Here is a 23,944-nt window from a genome sequence, read left to right on the forward strand (position 1 = left end):
TTCACAACTGAATGATGAATAGAGAGCTGAACAAATCAGGCCCTTTAATCTCTTGCCAGAGCAATTTGGCAAAGGAATGTAATTAAAGGGATATGAATAGAAAAGGAAGGGCTAAAACGAGCACTGTTTGAAGAAAACGTGATTCTATATTAAGAAGATCCCCTCAAAAAATACTCACTAGAGAGCTTCTAGAACACAAATGAATTCATTAAATTTCAGGATACAAAAGTAACATTCATAAATCAACTTTGTTTTTATACTCCAATAAAAGATGAGCTAAACGAGAAATTAGGAAAATTATCGTACTCAAAATAGCATAAAAAACACTTGGAAAACAATCTAACAAAAAAGGTAAAAGACCTCTACAATGAAAATTACAGAACACTCAAGAAATAAATTGAGGAAGGTCCTAGGAATGGAAAGACTTCCCATGTTCTTGGATAGGCAGAATTAACATTGTCAAAATTAGCATACTACCAAAAGTGCTATAAAATTTTAATGCAACTCCCTTCCAGAGCCCACAGAAACAGAAAAAGCAATAATGAAATTTACTTAGATAAACAAGAGACCCAGAATACCCAAAACAATACTTAGCAAGAAAAATGAAGCAGGAGGTATCACAATATCAGACTTCAAATTACACTACAGAGCTATAAAGACAAAACCAGTATGGTATTGGCAACAAAACAGGTAAGACCACCAATGAAACAGAAGACAGAGACTAACGCACATAAATACAATTACCTCATACTAGACAAAGGCACAAATATCATATACTGATGCAAAGATAGCCTCTTCTACAAATGGTGCTGAGAAAATTTGAAATCCATATATAGTAGAATTAAATTGAACCCTAATCCTCCCACCATGCACAAAAAATCAACTCAAAGTGGATCAATTACTTAGGTATTAGACCAGAATCCCTGCACCGGAGAGAAGAAGTCGTAGGCCCAAAACTCCAACATATCAGCTCAGGAACTGACTTACTAATAAAATCTCTAAAGCAAAAGAAGTTGTTGGTGGGCCTGACCTTGGATCTACATGGAGGAATGCTCATCTTTCTCATTGTGCAGCAGGGATGTCCTAACATACAACACCATGTTTTGGAACAGAGTGTTGTCAGAACACTGGCAAGCACCATTTACCTGCTCCTTTGACAAGAAATTACTCCCCAGTTGGTACAAGGCAGTTGCTAGACTCTTGGTGGCAGGACTCCCATAATATTATATGTTGTGTATCCCCTCTGGCCTATCATGACTGCTATATGTAAATTGGAACATAGCCACTATGAAAGCTAGTTTTGCTGCATAATATAGCAGAAGCAATTATCTGCAACTGTCTTTGGAGGGGTTTCTGTATGCCCTCAAGTTCCCAAGAGTAGATGCTGAAAGGGCAGGCCTCTCAACACAAAGTAAAATCAATTTTCAATAAATGGTGCTCCATCAAACTAAGAAGCTTCTTCACGGCAAAGACAAAAACCCAGAACATGAAAAGTGAGCCAACACAATAGGAAAAAAATACCTTTGCCACCTGCACCTCAGAAAATGCATTAACTTCCAGGATAGAAATAATAATAATAATAATAATAATAATAATAATAATAACAACAACAAAAAAGCTTAAAACTAATAATAACATCATCACCTACCTCCACCCATTCAATAAATGAGCAAAGAAATTCAACAGGCACTTCACAAAAAAATACAGATGGTCAACAAATGTATGGAAAAAAACATCTACAGAAATTAGAGAAAAGCAGTAAACAGATCAGGAACATATAGAAGAAATTCTTTCCCACTTCATTAAAACTATAAAACAATACAACAACAACAAACGAATAAGACATTTACTCTGAGAGAATCTCCTGGTAGGGCAGAGGAAAGAGCTAAGTGGTAATGTATTGCATAGAATGAAGGAGCTCTGGCTTCAATCCCAACAGTGAAATAAATAATGATGATGATGCTGACAATGATGGTGATGATGATGATGATGATGTGGAGGAGGAGGAGTACAAAAGACTTGTACTGTTAAAACTATATAAACTGAGTTTATATTCACCACTCAAAAGAAGAGGAGTATTTAAATTCATGCATGCTATTCACATTCTAGTCTTATTTCACATGGCAAGGTAGATGTAAAAGACCATTTGATGACAATTTTATAAACTATGACTTTTTAAAAAAATATTGTTTAGTTGTAGTTGGACACAATTTATTTTATTTATTTTTATGTGGTGCTGAGGATCGAATCCAGTGTTTATCATGTGCTAAGTGAGCACTATACTACTGAGCCACAACCCCAGCCCAAACTATGATTTATTGAGACTTTTAAATTCCATAAAAAAGAGTTTATCTGGTCCCAGGAGAGCAGAATGGTCCATTTAGTACTGTGTTATACAATATGATGTAAATTTTCTCAATCCTCCTCATAAGTGGAAGATGTTTTGTAGACTTCACACTTCTTCAGCATGCAATCTATATGCCCTCATGTCCTATACTGATGAAAAAAAGTACTAAAAGTGGAAGACAACAGCTTTAAATGTAGCCCACTCACAGAGAATGTGCCTCAATTTCATGATGTAATGGGTTCAATCACTGGCACCACCTATATTCCAATAAAATAAAAGATAGTGAAGACATCGATAAATTTCTTAAGTTATATGATTTGCCCAGACTGAATCAGGAGGATACACACAATTTGAACAGTCCAATATAATGGATGAAATAGGAGAAGCAATCAAAAGACTACCAACCAAGAAAAGCCCAGGACCAGATGGGTATACAGCGGAGTTATACAAAACCTTTAAAGAAGAATTAATACCAATACTTTTCAAGTTATTTCAGGAAATAAAAAAAGAGGGAGCTCTTCCAAATTCATTCTATAAGGCCAACATCACCCTGATTCCGAAACCAGTCAAAGACACCTCAAAGAAAACTACAGACCAATATATCTAATGAACCTAGATGCAAAAATCCTCAATAAAATTCTGGCGAATCGGATACAAAAACACATCCAAAAAATTGTGCACCATGATCAAGTAGGATTTACCCCTGGGATGCAAGGCTGTTTCAATATACGGAAATCAATCAATATTATTCACCAAATCAATAGACTTAAAGATAAAAACCATATGATCATCTCGATAGACGCAGAAAAAGCATTCAACAAAGTACAGCATCCCTTTATGTTCAAAACATTAGAAAAACTAGGGATAACAGGAACCTACCTCAACATTGTAAAAGCTATCTATGCTAAGCCTCAGGCTAGCATCATTCTGAATGGAGAAAAATTGAAGCCATTTCCTCTAAAATCTGGAACAAGACAGGGATGCCCTCTATCACCACTTCTATTCAATATAGTTCTCAAAACACTGTCCAGAGCAATTAGACAGGCAAAAGAAATTATAGGCATAAAAATAGGAAAAGAAGAACTTAAATTATCACTATTTGCAGACAACATGATTCTATACCTAGAAGACCCAAAAGGGTCTACAAAGAAACTACTAGAACTAATAAATGAATTCAGCAAAGTGGCAGGATATAAAATCAACACGCATAAATCAAAGGCATTTCTGTATATCAGCGACAAAACTTCTGAAACGGAAATGAGGAAAAACACCCATTCACAATATCACCAAAAAATAAAATAAAATACTTGGGAATCAACCTAACAAAAGAGGTGAAAGATTTATACAATGAAAACTACAGAACCCTAAAGAGAGAAATAAAAGAAGATGTTAGAAGATGTAAAAATATACCCTGTTCATGGATAGGCAGAACTAACATCTAACTAACTAACTAACTAACATCAAAATGGTGATATTACCCAAAGTTCTCTATAGGTTTAATGCAATGCCAATCAAAATCCCAACGGCATTTCTTGTAGAAATAGATAAAGCAATCATGAAATTCATATGGAAAAATAAAAGACCCAGAATAGCAAAAGCAACTCTAAGCAGGAAGTGTGAATCAGGCGGTATAGCGATACCAGATTTCAAATTATATTACAGAGCAATAGTAACAAAAACAGCATGGTACTGGTACCAAAACAGGCGGGTGGACCAATGGTACAGAATAGAGGACCCAGAGACTAATTCACAAAGTTACGACTATCTTATATTTGATAAAGTGGCTAAAAGCATGCAACGGAGGAAGGACAGCATCTTCAACAACTGGTGCTGGGAAAACTAGAAATCCATATGCAACAAAATGAAACTGAATCCCCTCCTCTCGCCATGCACAAAAGTTAACTCAAAATGGATCAAGAAGCTTGATATCAAATCAGAGGCTCTGCGTCTGATAAAAGAAAAAGTTTGCTCCGGTCTACATATTGTGGGCTCGGGCTCCAAATTCCTTAATAGGACACCCATAGCACAAGAGTTAATAACAAGAATCAACAAATGGGACCTTACTTAAACTAAAAAGTTTTTTCTCAGCAAGAGAAACAATAAGAGAGGTAAATAGGGAGCCTACATCCTGGGAACAAATTTTTACCCCTCACACCTGAGATAGAGCCCTAATATCCAGAGTATACAAAGAACTCAAAAAAATTAAACAATAAGATAACAAATCACCCAATCAACAAATGGGCCAAGGACCTGAACAGACACTTCTCAGAGGAGGATATATCAACAAGTACATGAAAAAATGCTCACCATCTCTAGCAGTCAGAGAAATGCAAATCAAAACCACCCTAAGATACCATCTCACTCCAGTAAGATTGGCAGCCACTATGAAGTCAAACAACAACAAATGCTGGCAAAGATGTGGAGAAAGGGTACACCTGTACATTGCTGGTGGGACTACAAATTGGTGTGGTGAATTTGAAAAGCAGTATGGAGATTCCTGGGAAAGCTGGGAATGGAACCACCATTTGACCCAGCTATTGCACTTCTCGGACTATTCCCTGAAGACCTTAAAAGAGCGTACTACAGGGATACTGCCACATCGATGTTCATAGCAGCACAATTCACAATAGCTAGACTGTGGAACCAACCCAGATGCCCTTCAATAGATGAATGGATAAAAAAAAAATGTGGCATTTATACACTATGGAGTATTATGCAGCACAAAAAATTACAAAATCATGGAATTTGCAGGGAAATGGATGGCACTAGAGCAGATTATGCTAAGTGAAGCTAGCCAATCCATAAGAAACAAATTCCAAATGTCTTCTTTGATATAATGAGAGCAACTGAGATCAGAGAAGTGAGGAAGAGCAGGAGGGAAAGATTAACATTAAACAGAGACATGAGGTGGGAGGGAAAGGGAGAGAAAAGGGAAAATGTATGGAAATGGAAGGAGACCCTCATTGTTATACAAAATTATATATAAGTGGTTGTGAGGGGAATGGCAAAAAAAAAAAAAAACAAGGAGAGAAATGAATTACAGTAGACGGGGTAGAAAGAGAAGATGGGAGAGGAGGGGAGGTGGGATAGTAGAGGATAGGAAAGGTAGCAGAATACAACAGTTACTAATATGGCATTATGTAAAAATTTGGATGGTTCAACCTATGGAAATCAAAACAGGATTCATTAATAAACTTAAAAAAACATAACATAATTATTTCAATAGTTGAAGAAAGAGCATTTGACAGAATACAGCATCCATTCATGTTCAAAATGGTAGAAAAAATAGGGATAATATGAATGTAACTGAACATTTTAAAAGCTCTATACCAAAAAATCCAAGACTAGCATGATTCCAAATGGAAAAACAATGAAACATTTTTTCTAAAAACTAGAAAAAGACAAGGGTGCCCTCTTTCACCACTTCTATTCAACATATGAATATTGAATTTCTAACCAGAGCAGTATGGAAAAAGAGATTAAAGGGATATGAATATGAATAGAAGAGCTCAGAATATTCCTATTTGCTGACAACAATATTTTATATGTAGAAGACAAAACTACACCACAAAATTTTTAAAACTCATAACCACCCTCAGCATAGTAGCAGGATATAGAATTAACACTCATAAATCAATTTTGATCCTGTACACAAATTATGCATCAGCTGATGAATCACAATGGATTCAAAACAATTTAAAAAATAAAATAATCAGGAAACAATCTAAGAAGTGAAAGACCTCTATTATGAAAATTACCAAACACTAAAGAAAGAAATTGAAGAAGACCGTAGAAGATGGAATATTTCAAATGTTCACGGATTGGCAGAATTAATGTTACCATAATTGACATACTACCAAAATGCTATAGTTTAAATGCAACCCCTATTAAAATGTCAACGATATTTCACAAAGAAATAGAAAAAGCAATCATAAAATTCACTTGGAAAAACAAAAAGCCCAGAATATTCAAAACAATCCTTAGTGAAAAAAAGTGAAGGAGACAGCAGACATCACAAGATCTGATCTCAAATTATACTATAGTGCTACAAAAATGGCATGAGATTGGCACCAAAACAGGCAAAATGTCCAATGGAACAGAAAAGACATCACAAAGACAAAAATCACATAATACTGTCTTGTTAATCTAGACAAAGGCACCAACAACATACATTAAAAGAAAAGACAGCCTCTTAAACAAATGGTACTGAGAAAACTGGAAATATGCATGTGGCAGAATCAAATTGAACCCCTACCCCTATCCCTGCACAAAACACAACTCAAAGTACATCAAGGAACTAGGCATTAAACCAGACATCCTGTACCCACTAGAAGAAAATATAGGCCCAACTTTTCATCATCTTGGCTTAGGAACTGACTTCCTCAATAAGACTTCTAAATTGCAACAAATAAAATCAAGAATCAATAAATGGGAAGGATACAAAGTAAAAAGCTTTCTCACAGGAAAGAAAATTATCAAGAACATGAACAGAGAACCTACAAAATGGGAGAAAATCTTTACCACCTGCACCTCAGAACATTAGTCTTCTGGATATATAATGAATTCAAAACAAACCAGCACAGGAGGCTGAAAGAGGAGGAACAAGAGTTCAAATCCAGCTTCAGCAATGGTGAGGCACTGAGCAACTCTATGTCTAAATAAAATTCAAAACAGAGCTGGGTATGGGGCTCAGTGCTAGAAAACTAGCCTTGCAGGTGTAAGACCCTGTGTTTGATCTTCAGCATTACATAAAAATAAATAAATAAATAAATAAATAAACAAGTAAATAAGTAAATTGTGTCCATCTACAACAACAAAAAAAAAATAAAAATAAAATAAAATTAAACATAGGGCTTGGGATGTGGCTCAGTGGTTGAATGCCCCCGAGTTGAATCCCCACTACTTGCTCCCATGAAAAAAAAAATCAAAAACTTAACACACACACACACACACACACACACACACACACACACACACACACAACCCAATATAGTTAATATTCTCTTCTAGTGGTCATAGGATGTGAATAAATGCGCAAAGGATCTGAAACTGGTTGTTCACAGAACAAGAAATACAATTGGTGAGCAAATATATTTTTTCAATGCTCAATATCCAACCAGCAGTGTATGAGGGTACCCTTTTTCCGCATCCTCACCAGCATTTGTTGTTGTTTGTCTTCATCATGGCTGCCATTCTTACTGAAGTGAGATAGTATCTTAGGGTAGTTTTAATTTGCCTTTCTATGATTGCTAGAGATGGTGAGCATTTTTTTATATATTTGTTGATTGATTGTATATCCTCTTATGAGAAGTGTCTGTTCAGGTCCTTGGCCCATTTGTTGATTGGTTTATGTGTGTGTGTGTGTGTGTGTGTGTGTGTGTGTGTGTGTGTTTGTGTGTGTTTAGCTTTTTGAGTTCTTTGTATACCCTAGAGATTAGAGCTGTATCTGATGTGTAAGGGGTAAAAATTTGTTCCCAGGATGTAGGCTCCCTATTCACCTCACATATTATTTCTCTTGCTGAGAAAAAACTTTTTAGTTTGAATTCATCCCAAATTAATTAATTAATTCTTGGGTTTAACTCTTGTGCTATAGGCATCTTATTAAGGAAGTTGGGGCCTAGCTCCACATGAGGAAGATTAGGGCCTACTTTTTCTTCCATTAGATGCAGAGTCTCTTGTTTAATTCCTAGACCCTTGATGCATTTTGAGTTAACTTTTGTGCATGGTGAGAGATAGGGATTCAATTTCATTTTGTTGCATATGGATTTCCAGTTTTCCCAACACCATTTGTTGAGGATGCTATATTTTCTCCAGTGCATGCTTTTAGTACCTTTGTCTAATATAATGTAGTTGTACTTTTGTGGGTTAGTCTCTGTGTCTTCTATCCTGTACCATTGGTCCACCAGCCTGTTTTGGTGCCAGTACCATGCTGTTTTTGTTACTATTGCTCTGTAGTATAGCTTAAGATCTGATATAGTGATACCATCTGTTTCACTCTTCCTGCTTAGAATTTCTTTTGCTATTCTGGGTCTCTTATATTTCCAGATGAATTTCATAATTGCTTTTTCTGTTTCTGTGAGGAATGTCATTGGGATTTTGATCAGAATTGCACTGCTGGTGAGATTGTAAATTGGTGCAGCCAATTTGGAAAGCAGTATGGAGATTCCTTAGAAAACTGGGAATGTAGCCACTATTTGACCCAGCTATTCCTCTTCTAGGACTATACCCAAAAGACCTAAAAACAGCATACTACAGGGACTCAGCAACATCAATGATATAGTAGCACAATTCACAATGACTAGACTGTAGAGCCAACCTAGATGCCCTTCAATGGATGAATGGATAAAAACGTGGCATATATACACGATGGAATATTACTCAGCACTAAAAAATAATAAGATCATGGCATTTGCAGGGAAAAGGATGGCATTAGAGCAGATTATGCTAAGTGAATTTAGCCAGTCCCCCCAAAACAAATGCCAAATGTCTTCTCTGATATAAGGGAGGTGACTCAAAATGGGGAAGAGAGAAAAAGCATGGGAAGAAGATTACCTATACACAGGGAAGAGGGGTGGGAGGAAAGGGAGGGAGAAAGGGAATTGCACGGATGGTGGAAGGAGAGCCTCATTGTTATACAAACCACATGTATGAAGATGTGAGATAAAAAGGAACAGTGCTACCTTAGATTAAGAAGAGAGAAGTGATGGAAGGGGAGAGGAGAGGTTGGAAAGATAGGAAAGATAGTAGAATGGAATAGACATTGTTATTATTGGTGTATATATGTGAATGCATGATCAATGTGAATCTACAACCTGTATACTCAGAAAAATGAGATATTGTATCTCATGTGGTTCAAATGTATGATATGTCAAGGTCATTGTACTGTCATGTGTAACTAACTGAAACAAATAAAAATAAAAAACCGAATTGTAGTGCAAAATAGTACATGTAAAATGGCATAAATTGATATAAACATACTTTATATTCAGAGGTAAAATTGTGCTTTATATTTGTAATAAGGATTGTAGTGCATTCCACTGTTATCGTGCACTTAAAAAATTATACAATCAATAAAAAGTAGAAAAAAACACAAAAATGCTAAATTTCTCTAGAAATTAAAAAATTCAAATTAACATTACAATGATATTCCATTCTTGGTCCAGTCAAAATAGGAATTATCAAGAATACAAGTAACAATAAATGCTGGAGAGAATGTGAGAAAAAGTTACACTCATACTTTGCTAGTGAGACTGCAAATTGGTGCAAGTACTCTGGAAAACAGTATGGAGATTCCTCTGAGAATGTGGAATGGAAAAACCATTCAACCAGGTATCACCCCAGTTGAATCTTGATTTTATTTGTTGCAATTTATAAGTCTTGTTGAGGAAATCAGTTCCTAAGTTGACATGATGGAGAGTTGGGCATATATATATATATATATATATATATATATATATATATATATATATATATATATATATCTCCAAGGGACTTTAAATCAATTAAATCAATATACTACAGTGACACAGCCACATCAATGTCTACAGCAGCCCAATTCACAATAGTTAATCTAAGGAAACAACCTAGGTGAGCTTCAACAGATGAAAGGTTAGAGAAAATGGGGTACATATACACAATGGAGTAGTTCTTATCCATAAAGAAGAATGAAATTTATGGCACTTGCTGGTAAATGGATGGAACTTGAGACTATTATACTTAGTGAAATAAGCCAATACCAAAAAAACCAAAGGCCAAAAGTTCTCTCTGATCCTAAAAAAAATTAGATGTAGCCCATGTATGTAAAAAATACACTCTACCGTCATACATATTTAAAAAATAAAATAAAACCTGGTGCTGAAAAAAAATTAAAAATAAGAACAGCGATAAAAAGCTTTAACCTAACGCACACGTTTAGTAATGGAAAGAGATGGCTAAAATTCAATGGTCTGGACACACTAAATCAAGACTAGAAATAAATGAAGAAACTCTTACAGAATTATGCGAGTTTGAGATCTTCATTTTTGCAGGTTCTCAGCCTAAGTATCTCCCATATATTTGCAGACACCATATTATTGACAAGTATGGAGGAACCACCACAGAAAATGCATTCCAGATACTCTACTGCCTATATTACTATTTCACTAACATGACTCCACTCTCACAACACTGACAAAGAAAATTGTTACTTAACAGTGCAAGCTATCACCATTCAGGAGTCACAGATAAGACATAGGAAACTACAATAGAGACACCATTTGGAAAATAATTCAATATCACACATTTAATCAATAGCGTAAGACACATCATCCAGGGAAACTGTTTCCTAAGCAGACACTCAAATAAATGTGGAAAAGATATATATCCTTGAAGATGTACAAATTTCAATATATAAATATAAGAAAGATGAAAAGCAAAATAGCATGACTGTTTTATAGTTAATTACCCTAGATACTATTTCCAAAGATAATGCAATATAAAATATGCCTGAATAAAATTCAAAAAAATGTTAAAATAGTGAATTATTTCAAAGATGAAGCAAAGAAAAAACTGAGTAGATTAAGGAAAACAATGCAGGGCATGAAAAAAACAATTCAATACAGATTCTGAAAAAGAATCAATTAGAAATATTGAAAATAAAGAGCTCAATACCTCAAATAAATATATCCAGTTGAAGTTAGACCCATAGACTAGATCAAGTGAAAGAAAAAAATACCAGAGCTTGAAGTTGATGATGAAATATCACATTCAGACAATATCAACAACAATCAAAATAACTGTAAACAAATTACAAAACCACTAGACACAATTCATAGACTACTTTTATGAATCACTGGTACACATAATGGAGAAGAGGTACAGGCTACAGGCAATGAAAGCTTTCTATAATAATGGCCAAAGCAAATATAAACATATCAGAAAAATATTAGATTTCTGAGTAGAAATTTTAAGGCCCAGGAAATGGTATATTTCAAACCCCAAATAAAAATGTTAAAAAAGAAACAAAGACAATAATTGTAAAATGGATGGAAAGGGTGGTCATCATGTTAAGGTGAAAAAATCAGAAACAAAACCCCAATTATCACATTCTCTCCCTAACATGTGGAATCTGGGAAGAAAATAAGAATGACTAGAAAATGATGGAGGGAACATTAAGGAAGAGGGAAGGTGACCGGGGATGAAAAAGAGAGTAGAGGGGAAAATGGAAGTAAGGAGAGTGGTCCGGATTCAAGTATTGTATATGTGTGTATAGAAATATCACTGTGAAATTCACTAATGTAGGCACTCAATAGGAGCTGATATTAACAGTTGACAAGAACACCTGGTTTTATAACAAGTCCAATCTGCTATCATGTGACCATATACAAAACAGAATGTATAATTTAAAAATATTCTTACTTCTGCAAAGACATAAAATTTCAGGGCCAAAATTTATGTAAAATTTCTTCAGACAATATCATTTAGATGATAAATTTCTTATAGTTAATTATTAAGATATCCTGGATTCTATATGAGCAAGAAAGATATAAAAAATATGAATGGAATTTGAACATTTATTTTTTTCCACTCTTCTTTTGTGATCAAACATTCTTACTCTTATTTACACAGAGCATGAACACCAAGAGTAACTCATTTTTTTAAGTCTTACCTGGATTGAAATTTACTGATGTTCTAGATTGTGCTTTCATGTATTGAAGTATTAAGTTCCTGTTTCTATATTTGAAAAAAGCAATAAAATTGGTATTTTAACACTCATATGAAAACACTGACCAAATATAATTCAATACTTTATAATGTTTTAGATCTAGTATCAGAACTTTTTCATATGCTCTCCTAATCTGTATGCCCTATAAACATTTTGTTAACTTGAAAATTATTTGTACAATGTTTGTTTTTTTCTGTTTTGTGAGATGGTATTTCATGATGATGGTCAGGCTGATCTTAAATACCTGGGCTCAAGCAATTGTCCTGCCTCAGGCTCTTAAGTAGCTGGGGTAATTGCATGTGTCACTGCACTGATAGCTTGAAGTGAAAGAAGAAAAAAGGTGAAATGATCATTAATTGAGAACAGGAGAGGTAAATATATTAACTAGTGTAGCTTAAACTCAGAAAATGCCCTGTCTCTGTAAAAAATAGTTTTCTGTTCTTGCACAACTTCTTTCTCTTAGGCTTAAGGCCTTTTAAAAAATAAGGGTTGTATCACTTTACTTCACCAGGTTGTTATGGAGATTTACTAAGATAATATTGAAACATGTTAAGCAAAATAGTAAAATAATGGCATACTTAACTACTTACAATCTCAGCTAGAATTAATGTGCATTTTTCATAGGTTCTAATATTCAAAAGTTAAAATTATTTTAAAAAGTGCTTGAGTCCTAATTTTCATGATCAATTGGGCTCTTCTTTGTGCTTTATAACTCAAAGCAAATCAACAATTAATTTATAAGTATTTATAAATGTCTCCTTAAATTAGAGAATATAATCATCCCCTTCTGTGAGACTAATCAATAATAACAAAGGTAAGAAATTAACAAATGCCAAAAACTTGGACTACTACTATTTCTTCTCTACCTAGTTGAACAGAATCAGCAGATAAGTGTAGCTACATTTCCATGTTGATCTCCAACTGACTTGGAACACAAAATTTTCTTTAACACAATGGATACTGAGGAGTCATGATGGGGCTTAGCTCTCTTAGATTCAATGAATCTGCTTAATCTATTCCTTTTGAGGCAGACCTTAATAAATGATGAAAACTTTCGGCAGCGATTCTAACAGCTTGGAAATTTCCATTACTTGGGAAAACTACTAGAAGTGCCAATCTAAATCGGCACTCACCATGGAAAACAGTGATGTGGAACCCCCTGCAGTCAAAGAAAATCTATTTCAAGGGATGGAAGGATTTGGGGCACAGATCTGTTAGCCAAGATGACAGAAAACTCTGATCTCTTCCAGAGATTACTTGAAGCTTTACTTGAAGCTTTCTAATAGATTTGAATGATTTTAATTTTATGACAGAAAAGACAAAGTCCTAAAAGGATAATGCACCAGAAAGGGCAAGGCTAATATGGGGATTCCACGTAAGGTTCCTAAAAGGGGGACAGGGTCAGAGTGCTTAGTATTTGTTGGCCAAAGCTAGAGGCCAAGATGTCAAAGCAGAGTGCTTCTGCTTGGAAACAACTGTTGAATAAAAAAGCATGAGTGCATGAGAACTAAAAAGAGTGTTGAGTCTAAGTGTGGGTTATTATGAAGACTCAGGGATTGGATAAGTCAGGATATTTTGAAATAAAAGCTCTTCACTACCAGACTGCAGGGCCAGGTCTGGCAGAAACACCACAGCAACAGAACTGACAGAGACAAAGGAACAATTTAAAAATCTATTTATTCCCCTCCATCTGACTACAGAATTATCTTCCTTACACTTCAAGGATATCATTAGGTCCTTGATAAATTAAAGGGGGATGGTAGAATAGCTAACTTCAGCTAAACAGGGAATTTCAAGACTCAAATAGCAAACTATAAAATCATAGGTGTGATACTATCTTTCCCTATGAGGCGGGGTTATGCTTGAAATGAATTGGATAATGCTGGAAACCCTAAGGATAAAGGTTTACAAAGTCCTAAGATATTAGCTAGTGGTATATCTCAGTGGTAGGAAAATTTCCCAGCATGCATGAGAAGAAAGAGAAAGGAGAGGGGAAGAGAGAGGAGAGAACAAACCTTGAAGGTGACTCATGCACACATCACTACTTATTTTTTTTTAAATAACTAATCCATTTTAATTATGTATATATGAATGTAGAGTGCAATTTGATTCATTGGACACAACTGCAACAACTTTCATTTCTGATTTTACAGGATGTACCATTGCATCATATATGCAGTCATACCTGTACCAAGGTAATAATGTCTATCTCACTCCACCATCTTTCTTGCCTCCATTACCCCTCCATCCTTCTCTTTGCTTAATCAAAGTATCATCACTGCTTCTTGGCTAGACTTTGAAGGGTTTCTGACTAAAGAACTGTCCTAACTCACTACGGTTCCATACATAGTAATGCTATGAAATCTCACCTCATATATAAGATGCAACAGCTGTAACTATTGTGGATATACATCTAATGTTGATTAGTATTGTAATGTAAATACTTATGCAGTATTTCCACTAGCAATGGCATAAGACAAGGCAATCTCTCCACAATTATCTGAAGCAGACACATTAACACCACTTTGAAGAAGCAGCTCAGCTATGTGTGTTGATTTATGTTGCACAGCCAACATGAGGGCTGTTCTAAAATAAGAGAGATAACTTCAAATTTAGGTATTTTAATAAGTTTGTTTAAAAAGCCATTGTAATACATTTTACCAATTTGACATCTAGCTTTACATACACTAACAGACATATACATCTTGGAAGATCAAATCTTTATCTTTCTAAATCATTTTTAAGTCTAAAAGGAAAACAAACACATAAAAAAAATCACGTGTCCCAAAAGGGGAGAGTTACAATCTTAAAATCCTTCAATGAACATTAATTATGATGAGGTCATTCATCTGGAGTTAGCAAAGATTTCAATGAATTAAGCTCCATTTCTTTCTTAGAGTGATGTAATATATTGTAACTCACAGTCAGCCAAAGGTCAAGGAGTAAAAAAGGTATTTGCAGGTATAACATAATAACAGTAGCACTGGTGATAATAATAATAATTGTTGCTTCAGTCATTCACTCTGAGAAGCATTTGCCAGGCATTGAAATCAATGCTACATGCATAATCTTGCAACCAGATTTCAAGCATACGTTACACTCTTTTTCATTATAAATGTTCAGGATTTGTTAAGACTAATTAGACGTCACTTAGGAAAAATCTGAAATCAATATTCTACAAATTAAGTAATTTAAAGAAAATAGTCATATAAAGGAAAAATAATTCTCAATGTCTATCTATACTCAACACAGCATTTCCAAAAGAAAACTATACCAGGAGAAGATGAGATATTGCAGAAAATTTAAAAAGTTCAATACTGAATAAAAGCACAAACTAAAGTCTATATTTTACAAAACTAACATGAAAACTCTAGCTAACACAAGATTATGTGATCAACAAAATCAAATAGTAATCATCAGCCAATAATTATAAGGGCATGTGAATCATACTACATACTCTTATTTGTGTTGCTCAGTTTGAATAATTGCTTTTCTCTTTAATTTTAGTTTATGTTCATAAATTTCACTCTATTCCAATGATTATTTCATTCCCATTAATTTAATATTTTTAACTTGAATGATTTTACTACAATATTAACCTTTTACCAAAAAATATAAAGTACTATACCTTCCCTTATCATCAACTTCATGTATGTTTGCTTTGTTCTTAATAAAAAATTCTACCATCATCTTTCTGTTTTTCTTTATGGCGAGTAAAAGTGGTGTTTGGCCACTCTGAAAAACAACAAATATAGTTTATTCAAAAAATTACTACTTTTCAACTGAAGTTAACCTTACAAAACACTATATGAACATAAGCATATAATAATAATGTAAATTAAGAGTAGCCACTCTCTTCTCTTCCCATTCTGCTTCCATACGTGCTGCTCTTTCATTTTGAGATGCCTCTCTTCTGCCTAGAGTGGCCACATGAACTCCAGCATTTCTAAAACTGCTTCATACATTTAATGTTTCCATGGATCTTTGCCGCTGTCAAGCATTCATCCTGGCATCTTGGAGTTATGTAACATGAACCCTCCTCAACCAAGAGCATCTTTAGGACATAAAATGTATTTTATATTCCAATAGACCCATTCCCTAATACATATTAGTAAAGAATATAAGTATTATATTTCACTAACAAGCCAAATTCTCAACTCACTAGTAGGGTGTATAAATCATATTCTGAAGATCATCTACTTTTCCAGTAATACCAAGCCTCATAGAAAAGATTCCTTGTTTTACTGTTAAGAGAAAATTTACACAACTGTGAATTGTATGTCCAGTAGTACAGAAATAGCTTTTCCATTGCTTAACACCTACTTGACACTGATTTTTTATTGGAGATATTCACATGTGAACAATTGAAGTTTCAGGAATATATTTCTGAGAGCTTTCCAGCAACATGGAAGTTTTCTCCATGTTATACAAGTCCACTTGATTCTTTTTTATTTATGAAATTAGAATCCCAGATTCCAATGTAAGAAATTTCTGCTTAAAATTGATAGAGTCTGAGTAAACTATGTTGCTTTTTCATAATTGTTCCTATGTCTTCTCTTATTATAAGTTGAAAGATATTTATCTTACATGTCAGAAAGTTCAATACAAAAATATATTATTTTATGCAATTGGAGAAAAATTTTCCAACTAATCCACTGAGAGGGATTAACAAAGAGAAATAACCAACTCAAAAAAAATTAGCACAGAGCTGGGATTATGGCTCAGTGGTAGAGCACTCACCTAGCACATGTGAGGCCCTGGGTTTGATCCTCAGCAGCACATAAAATAAATAAAATCAATGTATTGTGTCCAATAAGAATTAAAATATAAATATTTTTAGAAACTCCAAACAAACAAAAAAACCACCCAGTCAATAACTGAGCAAAAGAACTAAACAGAAATTTCTCAAAAGAAACACAAATGTCCCAACTATATATAAAAAAGTCTTCTACATCTCTAGCAATTATGTTAATGCAAATAAAAACTACACTAAAACTTTATCTTACTCCAGCCACAATGGTAATTATCAAGAACACAAACAGTAATATATACTGGTAAGAATGTGGGGCTGGGGATGTGGCTCAAGCGGTAGCATGCTCGCCAGGCATGCGTGTGGCCCGGGTTCGATCCTCAGGACCACAGACAAAGGTGTTGTGTCCGTTGAAAACGAAAAAATTAATAATAATAAATATTCATTCATTCATTCTCTCTCTCTCTCTCTCTCTCTCTCTCTCTCTCATTCTCTCTCTCTCTCTCTCTCTCTCTCTCTCTCTCTCTCCCTGGTTAAAAAAAAAAAAACAATGTGGGGGTAAGGGACACGTTTACACTGTTGGTGGGACTACATACTAATAAAACCACCCTGGAAAACAGTTTGGAGATTTCCCAAAATCTAAGAAGGGAACCACAACATGAAACAGCTATCCTATGTCTCAGTATTTTCCCAAAATTAGTAAAACAAAATTTTACGTGTAACTGTATATAAATACAGTCACATGTGTGTTTACAGTAGCACAATTCACAACAGGTAAATTATAAAATTAACCCAAATACCTGTGAATGGATGAAAGGATTAAGAAATTCTGGTGCACATACATACAATGGAGTATTACTCAGCCATAAAAATACATTATGTCATTTGTTGGTAAATGAGTTGGTATCCAAGAATATCATGCTAAGTGAAATAAGTCAAATAAGAAACTCAAAGGTAAAATGTTTCATATGTGGAAGATGGAGTTAATTAAAAAAAAGAAATGAAGAACAGAATATCAAAAGATGTAAAGAAGATCGTTAGTGTAGAAAAAGAAGATTGAGAGGCACAGAGATAATGAAAAAGGGAAGGCAATGAAGAAGGAAATCTTTAAAATTCGTGTTATATGCATATATAAATATACCACAGGTAATTGCACCCTTATGTATAAGTAAAAAGAATCAACCAAATATAAATAAATAGACAGGTGAAAGGAGGTCCAGGAGAATAGGAGGGGGAGAATGGAGGAGGAGGGGTAGACAGATGGAAAAGAGGGAATCAATGACTCAACTGGAATTCCATGCATGTAAGATTTTGGGGGAATTAATTCAACTACTATGTAAAACTATAACTCATTGAAAATGTATTCTCACTTGTAACGACAATCCTGGTAACATAATGCTTGGTTATTTTCCAAAATTCTTTTTATTCTCATCCACTTTAATTGCTACTTAAAGTTACTTATAATTTTAGGCAAAATTTAATTCAGAAATTTTGTGTATCATCAAGATTTATACTGATCTACACAGAGTACTTGTAGCATCATGAAAGACACTAAACATTTGCATTTTTAAGGAACAAAGCGGAAGACTGATACATAGTACAGCTGGCAAGGTCCATGAGTTATCTACTTCTAGTAATAATTTATATATTCTAGCAATGAGTGACCTAATCAGCCTTTCAAAAATTCCAGCGGAAACATTATTTTTATAGTATATATAGAGAAAACTATTTAACTTCCAAATTCTAAATTCAAACAATTAATCCCATATGAAAGAGATTCATAATATATTATGTAGTCCATATTCTTGTATATCAGTAGAAAACACCATGAAATCTTTATCACACTATATTAAAAAAGAGGAGTTGTAACCTCATTTATAGAGGCAAAGTAGGTGATTGGAGTAAGTGCTGCAGTTGCCAGAAGCAAACTGAAGAACATGTGTGCCCAGCATGTGGGAGGCAAACCCTGCACACCACACCACACAGTACTATGGCTCAAGGGGACCGCATCATGTTCCTTCACAGAAGCTTGAAGTTCAGATTTCTGCATGAGTCTCTTGAATTCTAAGTGTGGATTCAACTGATGGAGGCAAACTAAATACACACATGAGCTACAAAAGGAGGAGGAAGAATACGAGGAGAACTTCCAACATTTGCTAGTATTTTAATAAAAAGAAAATTTGTTTATGATCAGTATTTTTTAACATGCATTACTGTTAATTTTAAGAAAAATTTTAAATATTTTGAAAATAATAGTGATTGATGTATATACCGTGTTTTTGGCTTCAATATCTGCGTTGAATAAAAGCAGTTTTGTTGCTATTAATGTGTTCCTATAAAAGATAACATAGTGGAGTGGAGTTTCACCCTTGTTGTTGTGAACATTTGGATTGGCACCATGTTCTAGAAGAATAATTGCACATTCCTCTTCCTCATATTGTAGGGCCTGTTGGTTTTAACCAAGAAATAGATTGTTAATTTTGGAAATCCAAGAAAAATATTTCACGTTTTACTCATTAGTTATAACTAAATGGCATTAACCAATTTTTCTTCTAAGCATTTCATCAAATTCATTTCCTGCAAAACCACTGGTATATCTACCTTCATCAATGGTGTGTTGCCATCACTGTCACACAAATTGACATTACATTTCCTCTTCACTAGAAGAGCCACCGCTGCTGGTCTGCCATAGGCACAGGCATAATGTAGAGGGGTTCTGTGCAAGTAAGAAGCTTTATTAGGAATTCATAAGGTACCTTTTAAAATATACAACTATTTATGCAATTATAAACAATAAGTAGCTCATAATTCCTCTATTTTCTTATGAAGAAGGTACAATATTTAGTAGCTGTCATTACTTATTTTATTAATGAATGATTAGCCTATGCCACTGACATTTTCTTCTTATTTCTTGTTTCTGATACTACTGGGGATTGTACCCTGGGTTACTCAACTAATGAGTCATATCCTAAGCACATTTTTATTATATAAACAATTTTGATGCAGGGTCTCACTAAATTGCCCACTGTGGTCTTAAACTTCCAATTCTCTTGCCTCAGCATCCTAAGTCACTGGAATCATGGGTATGTGCGACTGTGACTGGTTCCATTGGTTTTACTTATTTTTGTTTGCTTTGTTTTCATATTGCTGGGGATAGAACCCAGGCCTGAAGCATTCTAGGTAAGGAGGGGCTCTACCACAGAACCACATCCCCAGAGCAGAGCAGCCCACTTGCCTAGAAAGAAGATGGACTTGATATTTAGCTCATCTTCAGTATGAATTCTACTTTAGACTCTGTGATGTACTAGTTATCCCACAGTCTTACTCTCCCTCAAATTCCTAAAAAAGTAAGGATTAAAATGAGTATCTCCCTGAATACTACCAGGACGCTTAATGGAGAATCTATGTAAAACATCTGAAGGTTTTGTAACACCAGCAACAGCTCCATAATTGGTAGCTATTGTAATCAATATTATTGCTTTTTATCAACTAAGAGTATTTCAACTAATAAGTTAGTAGTATTGTAGTGATTTTTAAAAATATATTTTTAAAACTATGTATTTCAATGAGTCTAAGATGATTTTTTTTCTTATCATTTTAACAACATTGACAATGGAATCCCACTAATAATTCGGGCTGCATTACAACTATAATTGGCAGCATTTAATTTTTTCTTCATAAACAAAATAAAGAACCATCATAATTCATGGTGCCTTACCTTAAGTAAAATGTGAGACAAACAATAGATTTATGGCAGTTCTCATGACATGGATGGCATTTAAATTCAGTTTAAATATGTATGATAGGTAAAGTAGGCTGAATAATAACAGTAAAAGGCCAAACCGAAAGCAAACTTAATGCCAAAGGAAAAAGAACCCAAATGAATTAGTATGGTTAAATTAATTCAGTATTTATATATATGGGATTTATATATGAATCAGGTATTTTCAATGTTCAGTATTTAATACTGAATTAATTTTTCACAAGGGACGTTTACAATTTCTTACCTCCATGAATGCATGATTGAAAAGGAGGAAGAACTGTTTCATTTGAAATTGAGTCCTATCACGTCAGTTTTAATTAACTGGTCACACCTAGAAAGTTTTTATGTAAGAGTTCTCTGAGATAGTAGAATATGTCAAATACAAAATAAGTAGCTGTGCAGTTCTTGCGCATTAAAAACGTATTCATTTTATGAGTACAAATGAATAGAATTAAAGAATAATTCTTTAATGCTATACTTTATAAAAGTTCCACTTAAAAATACTAAAGTTGAGAAGTTTAGTATTTTTATGTGAAACTTTTATAAAGTAAAGCAATATTTTTCAGGAGTAATAATCTTTTATACTTGCTCTCTTCTATTCTCACCAAAACAAAATTATTAACCTATAATTGCATATGTAAAATAAAATATACATATATAAGAAATGTATGTATAGTAATATCTACAATAGATGAAATGCACTATAGGACATCTATATAGAAATGTACTAGAAAAAAACATAAATGCTTTCTTCATGTTGGCAAAGGCATTCTAAGAAATAATGAATTTGAAAGAAGACTTCTTTTTTTCCTACCTCTCTTTTTGAAATTTATTATGTTGATGACGATGACAATGTTATTGTTGTTGTTTTGCTGGGGATTACACCCTTACCCTTTGCTTTGACATGCAAGAAGTGCTCTAACATTGAGCTACATTTCCAACTTGGAATTCTAATTTAATCAGATAAAATACTCTAATTTTACAGATGCTCAAGTGAAAGTGACATATGAACATAGGAAAAAAATATTCATGTCCTTGGCAATAGAAGGAATTTAAGTCTAACAAATGAAATAAATTTCGCAGCTACAATATTTTGAAGATGAAGAGTAGTGGTATTGGGCTGTTGATTATGGCTTGAGCTGTTTATTGCTCCTCAAATAGATGATTTAATGACAACTGCTGTACCACATTTATAACTGTGCATGCCACTACCTACCAATTCCATTTTACTCTCCCTTCCGGATATTTGAGTATTCTTTTTATCCTGTTCCAGTCACTAATCTTTTGGCCATTGGCAAACAAGTAATTTGTGAAAGTTAATAATGTATTTCGATACACAGAATGGCAAGTCTTTGTTCATTGCAAACATTTTCTTAGTGTCATCATGACCCTAAATGACTGCGTGTGGAACTAAAAAATGTACAGATATTTTTATTTGTTTTATTGTGAAATTGATAACCACAGAGAGAGCTCACATTTGGGGTCAGTGAGTATTCTAATGCACAAACCACAAGCAGGGCCTACCTTTGATACTCTTAGTCGCTTCAGAACAGAGTAGGGCAAGCTACAGTAGGGCAGCAGCAGGCAGCACTGTACAGACTAGGCACCCTTTGTGTGCTACTCCCTTGGCCCTGGTGACTGAGAGCTTGCACTGCCTGGATGCTCTCAACCAATGCTCTACTCTTCATGCTTGTACAGATACACAGTAATGGATAACTACAGGAAAGGGTACTGGAACAGTGGAATCAGCAATTTTGGAATTTTGTGCGAGAAGCTTTTGGCAGATGCTTTTTTACTTTAGTCTAAAGTGATAACAAAATTGAAAAAGCATGCTGTGTTTGGTGTTTTGGATAGTGTGAAAGCTGCCAGTGAACTCTAGTGTCCTCTGTGGAAAGGTAGTTAGAGGTAGTTAACTTCACTAACTGAAGTTAATGAAGTATTTCCAGAAAATTCAGGGATTGTCAACACTGTTGTTATAAAAATGGTTGGATGATTAAGATGACACCAAGTTATCCTAAGAATTTCATAAATTAGTGAGTGAAGGATGTGAGAAATAAGTAAAATCTTATTTTTAGAGGTGGAAGACACACCCCTAAATATACTAGTGTGAAGGAATTTTAAAAATATAAAAAAGAAGAAAGAACATGGAGCCATCTTCCCAATTCAGAGTTCTTGTGAGGCTCTTGGGACACAAGAGGTAATAGATTACATCTGAAAATTTTTCAATGCTTTTTAAAATGTGTACATTAAATCTGTTTTGTGTATTTATTTTTTTTAAAAAAAATCAGTGACCTTATAGGGAAATTTTAAGTGTCTGGGAAACCAGTTAAAAATTTGGTTTTGTTTAGCTGCCCATTAGAAGTCCTGGTTACTGAACTTCCAAGGTGTGCAGTTCCTGGATATTGAGGACTCCACAGAATATTAAAGTCAAACATTCTGGTGAAAGGAGAACTGGTATCCTTTCTGCTCTGCTCCCATTGGCACAGCCTGGATGGTGCAGGCTTCAATTCCATCAGCCCATTGGTCCCTTACCCCTCAGTCCCTGGCCTCCCAGACCCTATTACCTATCTTTATGATCGGTGCCATCAACATTACATCCACGTCCCAGATAACGCTTAATTCTTCCCAGTTCACAATTTCTGGCAGCCTGGTGGATCTTCCCAAGAGGGGTATATCCGAAAAACTTGATTCCCAGGCTTATATAAACAAACTTTCTCCAGGCTCTAGCCATCCTAAAGACAATTAGGTAACAACCTCTGTCGAGTGGCCTACCAAAGCAGGTCTGCCACTACCTATATGCCAACCAACTGACAAAATAGTCGTTGCTAGGTGACACTGATAAACACAAATGCACATTCCACAATCTGCATGGCCCTAGGTGATTGGCTCCTGGAAGGTCCGCCCCCTTTATGTGATCAGCGCCTGGCTATTCTGTACAGACCCCACCAAGAACCAGGTGGGACTGCTCTGAGACCCTCCAAGGCCCATACAGTGAGAGAGATGCCCCACCAGAATCAGGTGGGCCTCAATGGCGGGCAGGTGAGAACCCCCCACACCCAGACCTGGGTGGGCAGGACTCATCCTCTCTGCCATTGCGCAGCTGCCTATGTCCACAGCAGGAAACAAATACTGCACTCTTTTTATTACTTTATTCAGTAAATGGCAAAAAAGGAGATCCCTGACTTAAGATGTCCATGAAAAAAATCTGGAAAAATTCAGGAATGCATTTAATTTAAAGCAACAGATTAGAAGAAAACAACAGAATAACTGCGCCTAAAGCAATTTTAGTGTCACTCTGCTGCATCATCCACTCCCTGACATAGCTCTGCTCAACACAAAGAAGGAGTAAGCAGCCCACCAGTTCCACTCAAAAGCAAAAGG

General features: G+C 34.8%; 1 protein-coding gene across 1 annotated transcript in view; it reads right to left on the minus strand.

The window, feature by feature from the left end:
* LOC144371439 (ankyrin repeat domain-containing protein 26-like) overlaps positions 1–23,294 on the minus strand; it is a 56,579-nt gene extending 33,285 nt beyond the window's left edge. The window contains exon 1 of the mRNA XM_078033755.1: positions 23,128–23,294. Within this exon, the coding sequence (XP_077889881.1) occupies positions 23,128–23,294 (167 nt within the window). The remainder of the gene's footprint in view (positions 1–23,127) is intronic.
* Positions 23,295–23,944: the final 650 nt, after the last annotated feature.

This window comes from Ictidomys tridecemlineatus, chromosome 16 (genome assembly GCF_052094955.1).
Source record: "Ictidomys tridecemlineatus isolate mIctTri1 chromosome 16, mIctTri1.hap1, whole genome shotgun sequence".
Classification (NCBI taxonomy): domain Eukaryota; kingdom Metazoa; phylum Chordata; class Mammalia; order Rodentia; family Sciuridae; genus Ictidomys; species Ictidomys tridecemlineatus.